Source organism: Pieris rapae, chromosome 12 (assembly GCF_905147795.1).
Source record: "Pieris rapae chromosome 12, ilPieRapa1.1, whole genome shotgun sequence".
Taxonomy (NCBI): domain Eukaryota; kingdom Metazoa; phylum Arthropoda; class Insecta; order Lepidoptera; family Pieridae; genus Pieris; species Pieris rapae.
This window is the reverse complement of record NC_059520.1, coordinates 4310033-4326243: the sequence shown is the minus strand read 5'-3', so window position 1 is coordinate 4326243 and position 16211 is coordinate 4310033. Positions and strand designations below refer to the sequence as shown.

Genomic DNA, 16211 nt, shown 5'->3' with positions numbered 1-16211 from the left:
GGTGTTTTTCTTTGAGTTGATAATTCGGTAGAAACTATTAAATATATATAAATTATATAGAGTAGACATGTATTAGAATCTATCAATCAAGTATATACGCCTGAAAGATATCGTTTAATTTATTTTAGTTTAAAAAATATTTGTCCGATAACACAAAGGTTCCTTATAAGGCATTCCTATCGGCCTTAGATAATTTTAGTCATACATAAGTAAAATAATAATGTAGATTTTATGACTATTTAATGAATATACTGAAATCTACTAAATATGCTGCCAATTCTCCACACAATTTCAATTAAAACTTCTTTACAAAACTCACCTCTTTCTCATTAATACTGTTTGCAGCGTGTTCCATTTCTTCTAAACATTGCATTATTATGGGAAATACCTTCCTTTCAACATCAACTGAACTCAACATGAAATTCTTGATTTGCTTTATTCTTTTCTCGTCTAGGTCCTGGAACAAAGGGTTGTTTCTGTAGAGCCATGTTTCGAGCCAGTTTGTATACAAAAATAGTTTTACAATTTCTGGCTTTCCACACGACCTAGTTGGCAGCGCGCCAAAGCTCGGCGCCAGTACTTAACGTTATTTTAAAAATGGAACTTTTTCAGTTAATCAACGCCCATCGGCAAGTGAAGTTCAAAGACGCAAAACACATTTAAAAAAAGAATAATTTAAAAATAGAACCAATTTTATACTATTGATACATCGTTTAGTATGTTTAACAAAGTTTAAAAATATTTATGGGAAACCAATTCCACGTGGGAAGAGAAAAATTTCCAGTAATTTTAAGTAAAATTTCTTTTTACATTGCCCCAGCTAATATAAATTTTATAGTATGTTTTTAATTTGAACAAGACCTAACGAATAGAAACTTGAATGTTATTAATATTTTTATGTACCTGTAATTGTTTGAAGACATGAGGCAACCTCTGTTCATAGTGTTGTCTCTGTGCTTCGTTAGTCTTTTTTAGCTGATCCATGTATTCCTGTTTCGCGTCTTCGCACGCTTGACTTCTTAATTTCATATTAGTCTTTTGTTTCTCAACCTCGGCTCGACTGTAATGTAAACAATAAATTATACAAAAACGTAACTAATTTGGAACTAATGACGTTTCAACCTTTCAGGGACCTCAGATTTCTATATCTGCTGCGTGATTATCTTTTTTTCGTAAGAGACAAGTTTTTTTTTATTAATTTCTCTATTTTACAGAATAATATAATAAAATCATAATATGTTACATTAGAAAACCGCTGTTTGAATAAATGTAACCATAGCATATATATCATATAGGTGATCAGTCTATAGACACGCCATCAACTTTTGGGGTTTAAGACATGCCTGTTTCATGCCGATGTTTTCCATCACCATATAGGTGCTACATGCGGACTAAGGAGAAATCACTTAATGCACAGCCGTGGTTCGAATGCATGACCATGGTTTAGAGCACGACTAAGCCAACATTATCTTTACTCTCTTGTCAGCTAAAGTAAGCTAAGCTCTCAAAAATAATACGAACGAATAATTTTGTTTCGTTTCATTTAATTTCCTTCCCTCCATTCCCTCCCACTATGGTGCTTACGTTTTAGTACGAATACTTGAACGACCCCTAATAGACGTAGACTGTAGATTCAATTTTTCGAGGGAAAACTTATAGAAGGCTTCACGGCTGGTTACTTCACTTGGCACACATGTATTGTAAACATTAATGATATTAAGAAAAATCCAACTAAAATTATATTGAATGGTCCGCTGGCTACATCAACTTTCACATAAAGCGTATATCTGACAGACAATTCTATTTTTTAAAAATTTTAACCATTCAAACTGCAACAAACCCGTAACAGTAGCAAAATGACACAATTTTAAACACAATAGTACTGAAAACATGAATATCCTTTATACGCGTATTAAAATTCAGCAAATTCCAGTGGTTGTTCACGAGTGGTGAATAAACTATGCCCATTGTATCGTATGTCGGCCTAGATTTGCGATTGCGGGTTTCGCCTCAATTGAATGTCTGCGATTTGTAAACATTCCTCATTTTTCTTTGAGCGTTTTCGTCTACGTCTACAAAAATTTTTATATACAGATTTCAATGGATAAGAAGTCATAACTTATTAAGATATCATATAGATTGAAAAAAAATTGTCTTCGAAAAAAAGGGTTTTTTTTTTTAAACAACACAACCGATGTCAAATGATACCGCCCGCTTATGAACATTGTCAATAACGTTTAGTCTCAATGATCAAAAAGTTCATACCACCCAGTCTCCTAAAGTTCTAAATTCAAATTTCACAGAAAATCAATTTGTGTCTTTTTTTTATATCGTACGCGTATTAGACATGCATACAAAAAATATCTCATTTCAAAATTCCTTCCGGCTTTCAGTTTGTAATTATAAACACCGCTTTTGTAAGAATAGATGCGAAATGCACATGGTAATCATCATGCAGTCGAAATGACTGTTGCTACGTAACATCAGACATGAAACAAGTAAAAAAGTTGTTTTAATTCACCTGAGGTTCAGCGCTAGCCCCCGGGTACCGCGAAATCACAAGGCACAGAGAAAACGTAACCGTTTCGCTTCTGAATAAAACGCCTAACTCGACTGAGCTAATAGTAAATCTATAATCGTTTATTAAATTATAGTATTTTACGTCTATTTATCGCAAAACTATTTAATATTATTTTATATGTAACGTGTTCTTAATAACGAATTTAAAATATCGTAAATAATATTACCGGCGTTGCGTATTGTCTCGCAAGACGCTTAATCAAAGAGTTCCTGATTTTATTTTATGTACGTATTGTATTTAGTATGAAACCTGTTTCCGAACGTTTGTTTTGTTTTTTTTTGTGAACTTTATGTGTAGTAAGTGTTGTTGTGAAAATGTGAAGTATCGAATTTCTGAAAATCGACTTTTGATATTATTTATTTTCTGTTGTTGTGACAAGGTTTCAAGGTTTTTCATAAAAAAGAAATACATTCGTATCAAGTCAAACAGATTAAAGAAATTAATAAAATATTTACATTTAGTATAGTTTACAATAAAAATGCGGATGATTGCAGCCGTCTGCAAAGGAAACCTATACTTTATGCCAAAAAGGGCGTAATTCTAAATATAAAATACATTCACATTATGCTTCGAAACTCTGCAGTAGTTGAATTTGTTCTGAAACGAAACGAGCGTTTTTTGGACACGACTGTTTAATGCATACTCGTGCAATCATATGGATATAACGCAGTGACGCTTTTAACGGGTCGTTAGTCCGTTAGAAATATTTACACACACACAGGTTCATTGCAATGAGCTATGTCGTTAAGTTCTTGTAAATGGAAAGAGTATTAGTTATCACGCAAAGTGAGGTTACATATTTTTGTACTACTTACTAAAATTATAGTAAGTACTTAGTACAAAATTAAAATAACTCCAGACACTTTCGCCTAACATATTTTTATTTCTTTGTCAGCTAACAAGAGTTAAATATAATAAAGTAGACTTGAATATAAAACTTGAAAAAGAAATTAAGCTTTGTTACTGTAGATGTTTAAGGTTGAAAAACAATAGAAAAATTATTAATAAAAAAATTTACACAGTAGAAACATGACAACAAAAGGGCTTTCCAACTTTATACAATTAACATTGAAAGTTTAGACAACATGAAAATATAATGGGTACTATTTACTAACACTTTAAACAAACAAAAGATTACAATATTGCGACAAGACCAAGGTATCCCTATCGCATTTTTATATTCATATACAAGTCTACAGACGCGGTAAAGACAAGTTCGCACCGAGTACACTTCGTCGGAAAGGTGGAAGGAAAGGCTTAGACACTGGCGAGGGTTCCTATTAAGCATATTAAAATTCACTTGTTTTTTGGTATGTCCGAAAGAATTCTAAGCGATATAGAAACCAATATCTAATCTGTATTATGTGACCTCGTACTGTTGCGTATTCAAACAATTAACACTGGCGGGACGAATGTAGCACTGAATATCATCTGAATATTCAAATTAATTTGAGTTAGAATTGTATTTTGACTTATAAAATCGGACCAAGTTCTCAAGCAAAGATCACATCTACAGCGATTACCTCTTTCTGGTAAATTATTGGGGTGTTCAGGAAAGTATACATTTTTACGATCTATGTAAAAGCGAAAAAGCACTCGATAAACACGTTTAATCACTTAAATCGGTGATCAAAAATACACAGCATATTAGTGAAATTGCAATTCTGTTTTTATATTTGGCGTGCTTCCATTGTTGTACAAGAATCGAATTGTATGGTAAATATTGAGTCGAATTCAGGTCAAATTTACATATACAGTCCGTGTAAGTATCATATTTAATTTTTTTTAATTCCAAAAAGCAGGTCAGCTACAAAAAATATAAGCAACACCTTGTATAGTATACAAACAAAATTTTAATTAAAAGTATTTATTTCAGGTTGCCGCTATAAAATAAAAATATGGACCTGAGGTTAAAGTCCGCATCTGCCCGTTGGAAGGCCTCAAGTGCCCGTTCCGACTCTCTCGCCGCTCGCTCGTACGCCCGCCTCGCACGCTCCAATGCACCCGCCGCTGTGCTCAACACCGCCATTTGCTTGGCACCCTCGTTCAAGTGTTGCTGAAATTTGCAGTTTTATCGGATTAATGTTTTATTAAAAAAACTAATCATAAAAATAGAGTTGGAAATTCCTCCGTCAAATCTAATGCAAATCCCGTAATTCTAGTCTATTAATAATTCCAGATTACATCCGCAACCCTTGGATAACTGGTAGTATTTCATGTTCCGATGCACTAGACACGTCACACACACTTCTTTTTCCAACTGGCGAACTTTGGATTCAGCTCCCGGAGGTCTTCCCTACGAGATACGACGTCTAATTATTTAAAAATATAGGTTTCTGCTCCGTCAAAATGAACCGGCAACGCGCCAAGCAAAATGAGTGTCCATGGGCAGCGCTCCCGTAGGCTCGTTTGCCTTTATTATGTATTTTATAAAAACAAATTAAATATGATCCAAGAGTCTAAAAACTTTTTACTACTATTACAAAATTTGTTTGTAAATTGTAAAAATTCAGAGTCAATCATTATTAACAGTTTATTAAGCCATTTAGCAGAGATATATAAATATTAAATAAACATTGCCACAACAAATAGATAATTTCAACTATTTATGCCACTTCTATGAATAACCTTGTCTGCTAGTTTTACGTAAAATCCCATGTTTTATTTATCCCATGTTATAATTATTACATCATCTAGTTTAAGGGGTTTAATTAATGAAGCATGCGCGTTGACTATTAGCGAATTCCGAATAAACAATGAATGCCAAGGTCGAATACTGAATGTTCGGTTTCCATTTCTCACTGTCGTAATTAGAGCGAACCACAGATTTCCAATTCGCGTTTAGTAAGCAAGTTGCCAGAAAGGAATGTTACCGATACCCATTATTATACTTTATAGTCTGTTTTTGGGGTATTTAGGTTGAAAACGACAATTTAATACTTCCTACGCACGAACGTTTGGCAGATATTTTATAACGCAAGCTTTGTAGACTGTTGCAAAATAAAAACTGAATGATATAGGACACTAGCACTGCACTATAGGGGGGTCTATGATTTTTATGTACTCTTACACATGTTACCCACATATTGATGACTTGAAAACTAAATGCATTTACTAGAGTTACAAAAATTGAATACTTTTAAGTACTATTAGTTTTGGGAGCTTAGCTTACTATTGCTAACAAGAAGCGTGGGGGGGGGGAATATTGCAATAATATTATGCTTACGTAATAGTTGACGGCCTCTTACGGATATGGACGGAACTTTACCTCTGTGTTCCTGGTATGGAGTAATTGTTTGATGTGTCTTATAATTTAAAACTACAATGTTTTTACGTTTAAATTTAAATAAGCTTATTAAAAGGTAAGGCATTTAAAAAAAAATTCATTTTGTTTCATAAAGCCAACTGTGGCTGTCTCTTGACGACGCGTCCCAGGCACACACATAAACTAACGCCTAATTGTCTATTAAAAAATCTAATAGTCTAAGCGTTATTAAAAACGAAACGGAAAGCGCATACTTGATGGGGGAAATCATCAGACTGTACGTTCCGGACAATTATTACCGCTGCCGGAGGCATAACCTCTTTGCTGTGCGTTCGGCTCGCACTGTCCAGCGTCAACAAGCTCCCATTCCTCGACTACTCTCGATGGGTAAATGGGTTTCTCGACTCTTCACCGGAGAGTGACCTATTTGGTGAGCGTATGGCGGCAGTGTACTCTGATTTGAGGGTATACTTGGAGAGTATTAGGGGTTAGAATAAACTGTGTTTTATGTTATTTTAATTAATTTTGTATTGTATATATTATAGTCTATTTTATTGTGAGTGTAGCCATGTCTGTAATTAATAAATAAATAAATAAATAAAAAATGATCATAAAGACTGCAATCTAAAGACCCATATAGGACTGGACCGTAATATCATTTTTCATACATCCATATCTATGTCTTCTTAAACCAACCTTCCTCTCCTCTCGCAACTCTTTTGCGAGTAAGTGCAACTCTCGAACGACATTGGACTGTAAGTTCTCAGCAACAACTTCGCGTTGACCAGCGAAGTCGCCCAGTTCTTGTAACAACTTTTTGAACGCTTTACATGGTGTGTATCTGAAAGAAAACGATAAAATTTAAATAAATTGCTTATACAGACAAAATCTGTTAAAACTGTGTATGAGACCTTTGTATGAAAATGACAGTTCAACTGTGCCTATCTTAAGATTTTAACTTACACCAGTTTTTAAAATAATTAAAAAGCTATTTGTTATTATTTAAACATAGACATGTATATTTTAATATTATTTACTTTATTTATTTATTTACAATGTCGAACAAAGGTCACGAATTAGAGTCTATAAGGTTTAAATTCTGATATTTCAGGGGATTAAGAGAATGTTTAAAAGTATTATTGTATTGCGAGTATTTAAACCAGGGGCAGCCTTAGTGAGATTATCACCAATTAATTTTTCTTCATATGAGGAAACTGGTACGTTTTGGGTCGTACACAGGAAGCTGATAAGTAAAACCTATTTGCGTATAAAATATTTTTTATAATTATTTTCCTCTTATGTTCAATTAAGGGAGCGTTCAAGTATTACGTCACGTAATTTTGGAGGATCTTGACCCCCTCCTATCCCCACGTAACGCGCCGTTAAGTTTTTCTGTACCCAATAGTAAAAGGTTTCGTTACCAACCATTAAACCTAAAATTGCCATTTATGTGGTGTAAAGTATCGGAATTCGAAAATAATATAAACAATAACGCATAATTCAATTCCGCCCCGCATCGTAACGTTTTACCCCCGAATCCCCCAAATCACAATTAAAATTCTTGCCTTTCTATATTCATTCAAATACAAAAAAACATAACACTAATGATTATGGACATGGCCGTCTTGGTTTTCGTCCTCATATTACATTTACCATAATCCGTATTAATTCTTATTCGCTCAGTAAAAACTGTAACGTGTTCATAAAGAAATAACAGGAAAAATTAAATAATCATGAGCTAGCATTATTCCTTTGTATTAATTGACTAACCACCACTAATGAGGTATTCGATTAATAATATCTTTAATTTACAGCATATGGAACAAGCTAGACACAGGTCTGTTAGCCTAGTAGGTATTTTAAGATACGCGAGGTAAACTCATTCAGAATGCTTGGCTTTAAGATTTGTCTACACTACTGCCTTGCTCGGTTACGGCTTTAGTCTTTTGGTGAAGGACCATCGTCCTTGGAGACTTATATTCTTACGCCGGGCTATATATGGGTATTTAAATGGCATTCATGGCGTGAGCGGCGGTTTAAAGTTTTACAGGAAAAACTGTCCGTCCTCCATAAATTATAAGTAATATTGAAATAATTACATTTTGGTAAATGTTTGTACATAACAAGCGGCCCGTCCCGGCTTCGCACGGGTGAATATTTAATTTTTAAACATTTAGGCATAAACAGGGTAAATGCGGACAATTTACAAATAGTATATGGCTAGCTTTGTGTACGGGACTGGATGCAACCAAAATGATAACAGAATCAATGATATCTACGTGTAATTTTAACAGACAATTCACTGAGATTTAGAATCTATATCTTCATTTTTTTTCATTTGAAATAGCCATATATTAATCAGTGATAAAGTAGCATAAATGTTGAAATAATTTTAAAAATCGGTCTAGTACTTTTTGAGCCAATTCGTTACAAACATAATTATATACAAATACTTTCTAAATAGATATAATCTTAGTATAGATAACTTACTGATATTCATCTTCTTCTTTCCTTTTAGGTTGGTAGTTTTTCACAAGCCTCCTGAAAAGACACTCTATTAAACACAATCTTAATAGTTAAGACTAAGTTCTTTGTATACAAAGTATTTTCTGGCACCCGGAGCCGCATCATTGCGCTAGTAAGTCAACTCACTTTCTGAAAATTTGACGTGACTCGTCATCTGTCAATATCCTGTCGTACCTAACAATTATTTTTTTATCGAGAGATGATATTTTACCGGTCATTCTATTAATTAATGACAATATCAGCTAAAATAAATTTATTTGATCCTTTTTTAAATTTCCCAATATCCCCGACTCTTGTGGTGCGGGACCTTATTTTATACATATATTTTGTACAAACATATATATATATATACATACATACATTAAGAAATTTCCCAATATATATATATATATATAACCATACACTTATTGGATACTGTGATGTGTAAAATGTTGGTCTAATGCAATGCGCGGCGCAGGCAGCTAAATATATGTGCTAGGTTTTCATGTCCACCTTACTTTTTTCAGACCATTCCAGATGTACCTACTTAAAGCCAGAATACCATATCCAATTGAGAAACGAATGTGAAAAAAACTATTATATTATAGATAATTAAGATAATAACAGCTAATCTCTATAATTGATATATTCGATTCGTTTCGCATTCAGTGAAAGTGGATATTCTGCTATTTAACATACAAAATACTGGTTTCAACTTATCCTTACCTATGTTATGTAAGAATATACAACTTTTATTTAATTTTTATGTTTCTCTTTCACCAATGTTCCCGGGTGAAAGCATTGTCGGCTTTCTATCTGCCATATTTATTACATAATGGAAACATATTACAAATATATCCGTATTATGTACAAGTCATTTTAAAACTTTTACTATCACACGAAAATATTATTATATAGGGCTGTGAAATCTTTTTATAAGCTACTCTGCCAGCAAGGATGCGTTAAAATAAAATTAAACGCTGATTGACTGATTATATTGACGAACTTATGTTCGAAAACCGCGTGCCAGATATGTGACTAAATCATTTTTTTAAATGTTACTGGTTATCTTTCTACAAATTGTTAATCTTTATACAAATAAACTATGTACCAAGGTTAGTGCAAAACCGCCAAAACAAAAGAATTACAAAAGATATTGTTTATAATATGAATAACCAGTTCATATAATATTGCAATAACGGTGCAAGACTATAAAGTCAACGGAAAATAATAAAGTTTAATTATACGCTTTATATTTAAGTTAATATTTAAACTATACTGTTTCAATTAATTTCTAAGTATCGCCTTAAATAGCCTCTGTAGAGCCTTCGGGACTGCGCAAGCACAAGTATCATATTGAAAAAAAACATTTAATTCAAATTCAATTATTTTGTAATAATGTTTCACGCCTAACACTATACGAAAACGAAATTTTTCGTTAAAAGTTATTATATAATTAGGCTCACCTTAATTTCCCTGCATATTCTAGTTCAATAGCGCATCTCTCTTTTACGAAATTGCCGTATTTGTCTAGGAACTCTATCCCTTTATGTGTATGGGCGGCTAAGTTATCATATTGATCCTGCGAACAAAGAAAAACAATATTAATAAACAATAGTTTTAATTTTAATAACACATCTATATTTTACGATTATGAAAAAACATACTATGCCGGTTTGTTTTTTCTCTTACTTTATTGTGATATTTATTAAACAAATTGTCGTGTCCAATCTAGATTTAATTTATGAAAATAATTTGCTTACTACACTTTTCATTATTATATGTATTCAGTTGGCCATAGAAGGAAGTTGATCACGATAGTTAACATCGGCGGAAACTGACGCAAACCTGATAACCAAAGTGATTACACATCACGTTCTTTAATGTTATTACAAACATAATGAGTTCAATCATATAAATATTACTTAATACAAAACTTCAACTGGAGTTTCACTTAATATATGTATATGTATATATATACATATCCCTCTTTTATCGCTAAGTTTGACTGGCTAAACATACCGCTAAAAATCTTTTGTTTATCGATTCGATTCCAGGTTTTAATTTAAAAAAGATGGGCCGAGTCGGATATGTTCTGTGTGCTACGAAACTGCTAGATATTTATGCACCTAAAATTTAATAATATAAGATATCTTCAACGTGAAATATTTGATAAATTATTATTGGGGTCGTCTCGAATAAAATTGTCGATACATAGTAAAACTAGCATTTTTATCATATTTTTTTAAAATATTCGAATAAACCCTTGCGTGCGATGCGCATGCGACTATGACTTGTCAGTCACACGGTGCGTCCGCCCTTGACTCACACGATTGGGAGCAATGACATCTTTGCCATTATCAGACCTTATCATTGGAATTACCACATAAAATCATCGTCCGAGCGTCTCAATGGCCAATTGGTACACAGAGTAAGGCAGCTGCGTCAATGAACTAGCCTTTGTGAGTTTGATTTCTACGTTAGATTATGTTAAAGTTATGTGAATGTCTGGTAATGTCTGAGCGGGAGCAGCAGGGTACATCCGATAATTCGCGGGTGAAACGTAAAAAATACAAGCATAGCAGGGTTATTTATTAGTTTAAAAAGAATTACTTTCGCTAAAAACGTTCTCATACAAGCCAAAAAATAGTTATCATGAACAGACTAAGAAATCACTAGTGCGAAACTACCCGATAATAATAAAGGAATTCCCAAAAGGCTCTTTTTGTACGAAATATGATTGTATAGTAAATCTCATTCACCACGCTTCCGTTCGATGATTTAATAACGTTTTAATAACAGAAAGCAGACGCCGATCATAGTTTACAATACACGTACATACGATCAATATCAAGGGCTATTCGACTAAACAAGTAGCCACAAATAGCTCGGTAAGGGCTAGAAGCAAAACACTTCTCTTCCGAATAACGACAGTGATGTAAATATTGGACGATAATAACACCACCGAAAAAAGGCATAGACATTTAATGGAAAAGATAAATGAGCCTATTTCATTTCAATAATACTTATGAAAATGTCCAGTAAAATAGCAGGCTTGCAAGACCTATTCGCCGAATGATGCCAAAAAAGCAATAAAAAAAATCCGGTATTTTGACCACAACCGCCGTGCTACACACTCACAATACCGGGGATTCCCGAGTGTGAGGCGATTTAATAAATGTTATTATTAAAACCCTATATTATATATAGTCATACGAAGGTTCAGTCCAATAATAACATGTATATTACTGTTTACCATTTCATAAGTTATAAATTAAACCATAACATAATGTCCAGTCATAATAATGTCGATGTACATTAAATTCAGTAGCGACACGCCTGAATCGCGTGTTTATTGACCGATAGTGAAATATGGAGGCAAACACAATGCAAGTATTGTTAGCTAATGTAGTGCAGGCAGTCCCTTTATAAGTCCTGCACTTGCTGTTATGTTCTATATTTAAACGAAAAAATATAAATGGCCAGTGTATCGAACACGGGCTCTACTGTTTATGTTTTTTGACAGCTCGCTTATTATTTGGAACGCCAAACTACAATGGCGATGGCGAGTTACTCGAGTAACGCTACTGTTTCTATATCCGTACTTTTCAGCCTTTCAGAAACATATCTAGCGTAAGAGAGCAGCTAATTATAGAATTTAGTTATTTTAACAAGTGCCCTACAATGGCGACAAAAGATACACGTATGTTTGTAAACAGTTATTGGGTTATTTTTAAATGATGTAAGTCTACTTAATAACTCATTAAATTTATATAATTAAATTGTACTGTATATTGTTTTACTCTACTTCCAACAAACCGTAAGTATGTCAAATCGTCCGTGTAGTATATGTTGAAACGGGATACTTTTTCACGCAACATATAATTAAGAAACATTCTATATATTTAGCATCTTCATATCACAAGCATTTATTTAGTACCGTTGCTTTGCCCGACTCTAGAATCTCGTCTAACGAGGTTTCTTTCATAATTGCGTCTCAACTTGTACGCATCATCAACGCTAAACGATAAAAAGCTAAATTGCTTCTCATTATTTTTTTAATTGACCAGTTACTATGGCATATCTGACAGATCGATTGAAGGTTTTACGTCAATCCGTAATGAAATAACCGATCAATTCTCTATGCAAGCCTTACCAAGGTATTGTCTGTTTTTTATCAACACACGAATCGGTGTACAGAATACTTCTGCATATACATAGATTATCCTTCTTTTAAGTTCCTTAAAAGTCAATTCACACACCATGTGTATGATGTTGGCGACAAGTATTTACCGATGAATACGATATAAACGATTTGTGAATGTTCTGTGCGCATACACAAATTACGTCTCGCCACATCTCTCAACCCAACAGGATCTACAAAAATAAAGTTAAAATGCAAGATGGTTTCTAAAGGGAATTATACACCCTTCTATATTGTTACAGATAGATTTCAGTGTGTGAACAAGTGTTTACACTTGATCACGATCAACTTATTTGTCGATGTCATAAAAAGTGAAAGGTATTGGTCAGGTAGACATGTGTCGGTTCAACGGCCATGTTGAGGCTCTGTGGGAGTGGACGTGGGAGTACTGGAACCATTTTCCGAGTAGCGCAACACGATCCTAGTGCGAATACTCAGAGGATTATATTTACAACTAACGTTGTTAACTTTATCTGGTCATTACTCCGTCTCTTCGAAGAATAAGAATAATGTATGTAACTTTAGCCCATATGATGCTTTAGATAAAAACTATTAAGATAAAAAAACTCGCCTCAGACAAAAAATAAGTAAAGTCACATTTATAAGTAAAATTTATATGAAGGTCAGTAAACAATTTGTTCATGAAATGTGAACGTAAATAATAACGTGACTGTATAAAGGGGAATATAGAGTAGGTCCAGTTCGAAATAATCATTATCTCATTTCAAATTAACATCTTCATTATTCGATAACGGATCAAAATACGCAAAACGACCAAAACAGTCTCTATGACAAATAGTTCAATTTCGGAACAATTGTTTTGCAAACATATTGGTCATAGTTTTGGAGGCCGGCGCCATAGCGAAGGAATGTGTAGTACGTTATAACATCAGTATTCCGTACACATGAGCGGTTACCGACACGTGTACCGGCTACTTCGGTTAATTATTGGAATACATGCCTATAAGAAAGACATTCCTTTGTTGGTATTTTTTCATTGATACTGCTGGATTAAAACCAAAAGACTAATTTACCTACTGTTAGACTAAAAAATAAGACACACACATAATATTTTATTATTTATGCCTTATTATATTTGATACGTCAGTTTTGAACTTGGCTTGAATATATTATATTTGTGTGTCAGTATTTTTCGAGATCGGCAATAGGAAAATTCCACTCGTATCACATCGACGAACGTCGTTCCACAGCTTCGTTTTTTAGGGGAGTGTTAGTTGCAAGCCACCACTAGTGAACCAGCTGCCCACTGAAGTAATTCCCTACCAATTCGACCGAGGGTACTTCAAGAACAGCCTTCTTAAATGCACTTGCCAGCTCATGGCATGGCTTTGACTGTCAATGGGCGGCGGTATCACATTAGATAACCATCCTGACCTATTCTATAAAAAAACTAGCGGATCCGACAGACGTTGTCCTGTCTATGCGTCTTTAATTTGAAAATTTCAAACTTTTTTTAATAAGCTAAAACATTCTGGACCATACTGATGAAAATTATTATTCAAATGTTATGACAATATCTAACGATCCAGCACATGGTCTACAATAACACAATGATAACAAAACTTTTTTTTAATTTGATCGCAGCGCTAACTGTCGGGACAGACTAAAATTAAAATTCGAATAATATTTAAAATTTGACAGTGCGATGGTATCGCCGTCTGTCGGATCCAATGTAAAACATTCCAAAATCAACAACTACTAATTAATTTAAAAAAACATTGTCCAGCGGCCAAAATTGTGAATCTAAACCATTCTCGAATCTCCACGAACACACACAAAAAATTTCATCAAAATTGGTCCAGTCGTTTAGGAGGAGTTCAGTCACATACACACGCACACAAGAAATATATACATTAAGTATTCTATAAAAAAATATGTATTATTTTCTTAGCAGATGATTATTTTAATTTACCAGTGTTCAGGTATTATAGAAGTTTAAACAACGTTTGAATTATCCTTTCCTGTATAATATCATCTAAAGTGAAGAATTTGTCACTTATACGCACATCGTATAAACCATAAACAAGGCCAACGATCGCGTTGCAATAATAGACAATCGTTAGCGAGGGCATTATCTTAGAAACTAGACAATAGACACGTCACATTAGCGTCTTGAATCTTAACGACATTATGCAAAGAAACTGAGGGAACTATCAACAAAAACGTTTAAACCTACAGTAATCGATATATGTATCATGCGCATAGAAGGTACAAACAGAGACAATTATAAACGACTAATTTCACAGACTACTATTTTTGAGACGCGAAAATATCTTTGAAATTAACAGTTTCTATTGAAATATATTTTCGAGCACTTTCCTCGCATCGAATTATAATAACTCCTATATTTGCCTTGAAAGTAATACATTTTATGATGGATAATGGCCAATCAGCCATATCAAAGTTGCATGCAGATGTCAAATTATGATTAAAAGCAATTAAAACAAACTTTACATTATAGAATGAATAAGATCAAACTATAGATAACAGAGTGAATTAAAAACTCATGATTACTTGACCACGTAACAAAATTTCCTTCCTTTATAGTTTATGCCCAACAGTTTTCATTTGCATTAATAAGCGGACACGCACGAACGATTCGCTCAACATTACACAGAACAGAAAATTGTATTGTTTCATATAACCTTTCACACGCTGTTCATACGTTTATTTCCGTTCTCTCGTGAGGATTGAAGAGTCACACCGGATCTTTGACAAATCATTCCATGATTCACTAAAAACGAATATTACTCATTCTTTATCAGACAATAACAGATAGTTTCCTGATAAGATTGTTTTGAATGCATAGTACATAATATCTGTAGTATTATGTAAACAATGTACAATTGAAATAACGTATTTTAGTACGCACCATTTAAAAGTAAATATTTATGGTATATAATCTTACTGGTCGGAATAAAACAGAAGACCCTTATAAATAAATGTTAACTACCGCTTATAGACACTTGCAAGTGTGTTGTCGGCCTTTAAGAATGTGGTACGCTAATCTCTTAGTCGCCCCATCCCATATCGGTTTATTTGGAACCACCCAGTTTAAGACGGCTATAGCCTACACAAATTTTTAAACTATACAAAATTGCTACCACAAGCTTATATTAAGTAGAGCGAGGGGCCCTTGTATACCCTTGTGCCATTTATTCAGTAGGTAATTTTCAATATGTATGTCCAACGCATGTATGGACTTTAGAATCAGACCAGACTTAGATTAGATATAGTTTTTAACAACCTAATTTTAATAAAAATATATGCAGTGTGTTAGCTCTCATTCCCGGGGTCGTAAGTTCGATCCCGGGCTGTGCACCAATGGAGTTTCTTTCTATACTTATAACTCGCTCGCTCGGTGAAAGAGAACATTGTGAGGAAACCGGCTTGCCTTCTAAGGCACAACCAAAAAGAAAGACAAAAAGAGACCCAAAAAGTCGATGTGAGTCAGGCACAGGAGGCGGATCACGTACATGCCCATTACATACATGATCATAAAACATATACAGAACTCTGAAGCCCAGAACTAAAAAAGTAGAAGAAGAAGAAATCTTTATAGTACATGGACATATTGGACTCGCAAAATACTTTTTTTTAACTATAGTAAATATGATCTATATTTTCTAATATAC

The 16211-nt window shown here is 33.7% G+C and overlaps 1 protein-coding gene across 4 annotated transcripts in view; it reads right to left on the bottom strand.

Annotated features, from left to right (window-relative positions):
* The window catches only part of LOC110993729 (formin-binding protein 1-like), a 42744-nt gene that overhangs the window by 9250 nt on the left and 17283 nt on the right, over positions 1–16211 (bottom strand). For all 4 annotated transcript variants that reach the window (XM_045630422.1, XM_022260081.2, XM_045630424.1 and 1 more), the window contains exons 2-7: positions 9818–9933; positions 8337–8387; positions 6543–6687; positions 4486–4637; positions 904–1060; positions 320–457 (exon numbers count right to left, since the gene is read on the bottom strand). In XM_045630422.1, coding sequence (XP_045486378.1) covers positions 320–457; positions 904–1060; positions 4486–4637; positions 6543–6687; positions 8337–8387; positions 9818–9933 — 759 coding nt within the window. The remainder of the gene's footprint in view (positions 1–319; positions 458–903; positions 1061–4485; positions 4638–6542; positions 6688–8336; positions 8388–9817; positions 9934–16211) is intronic.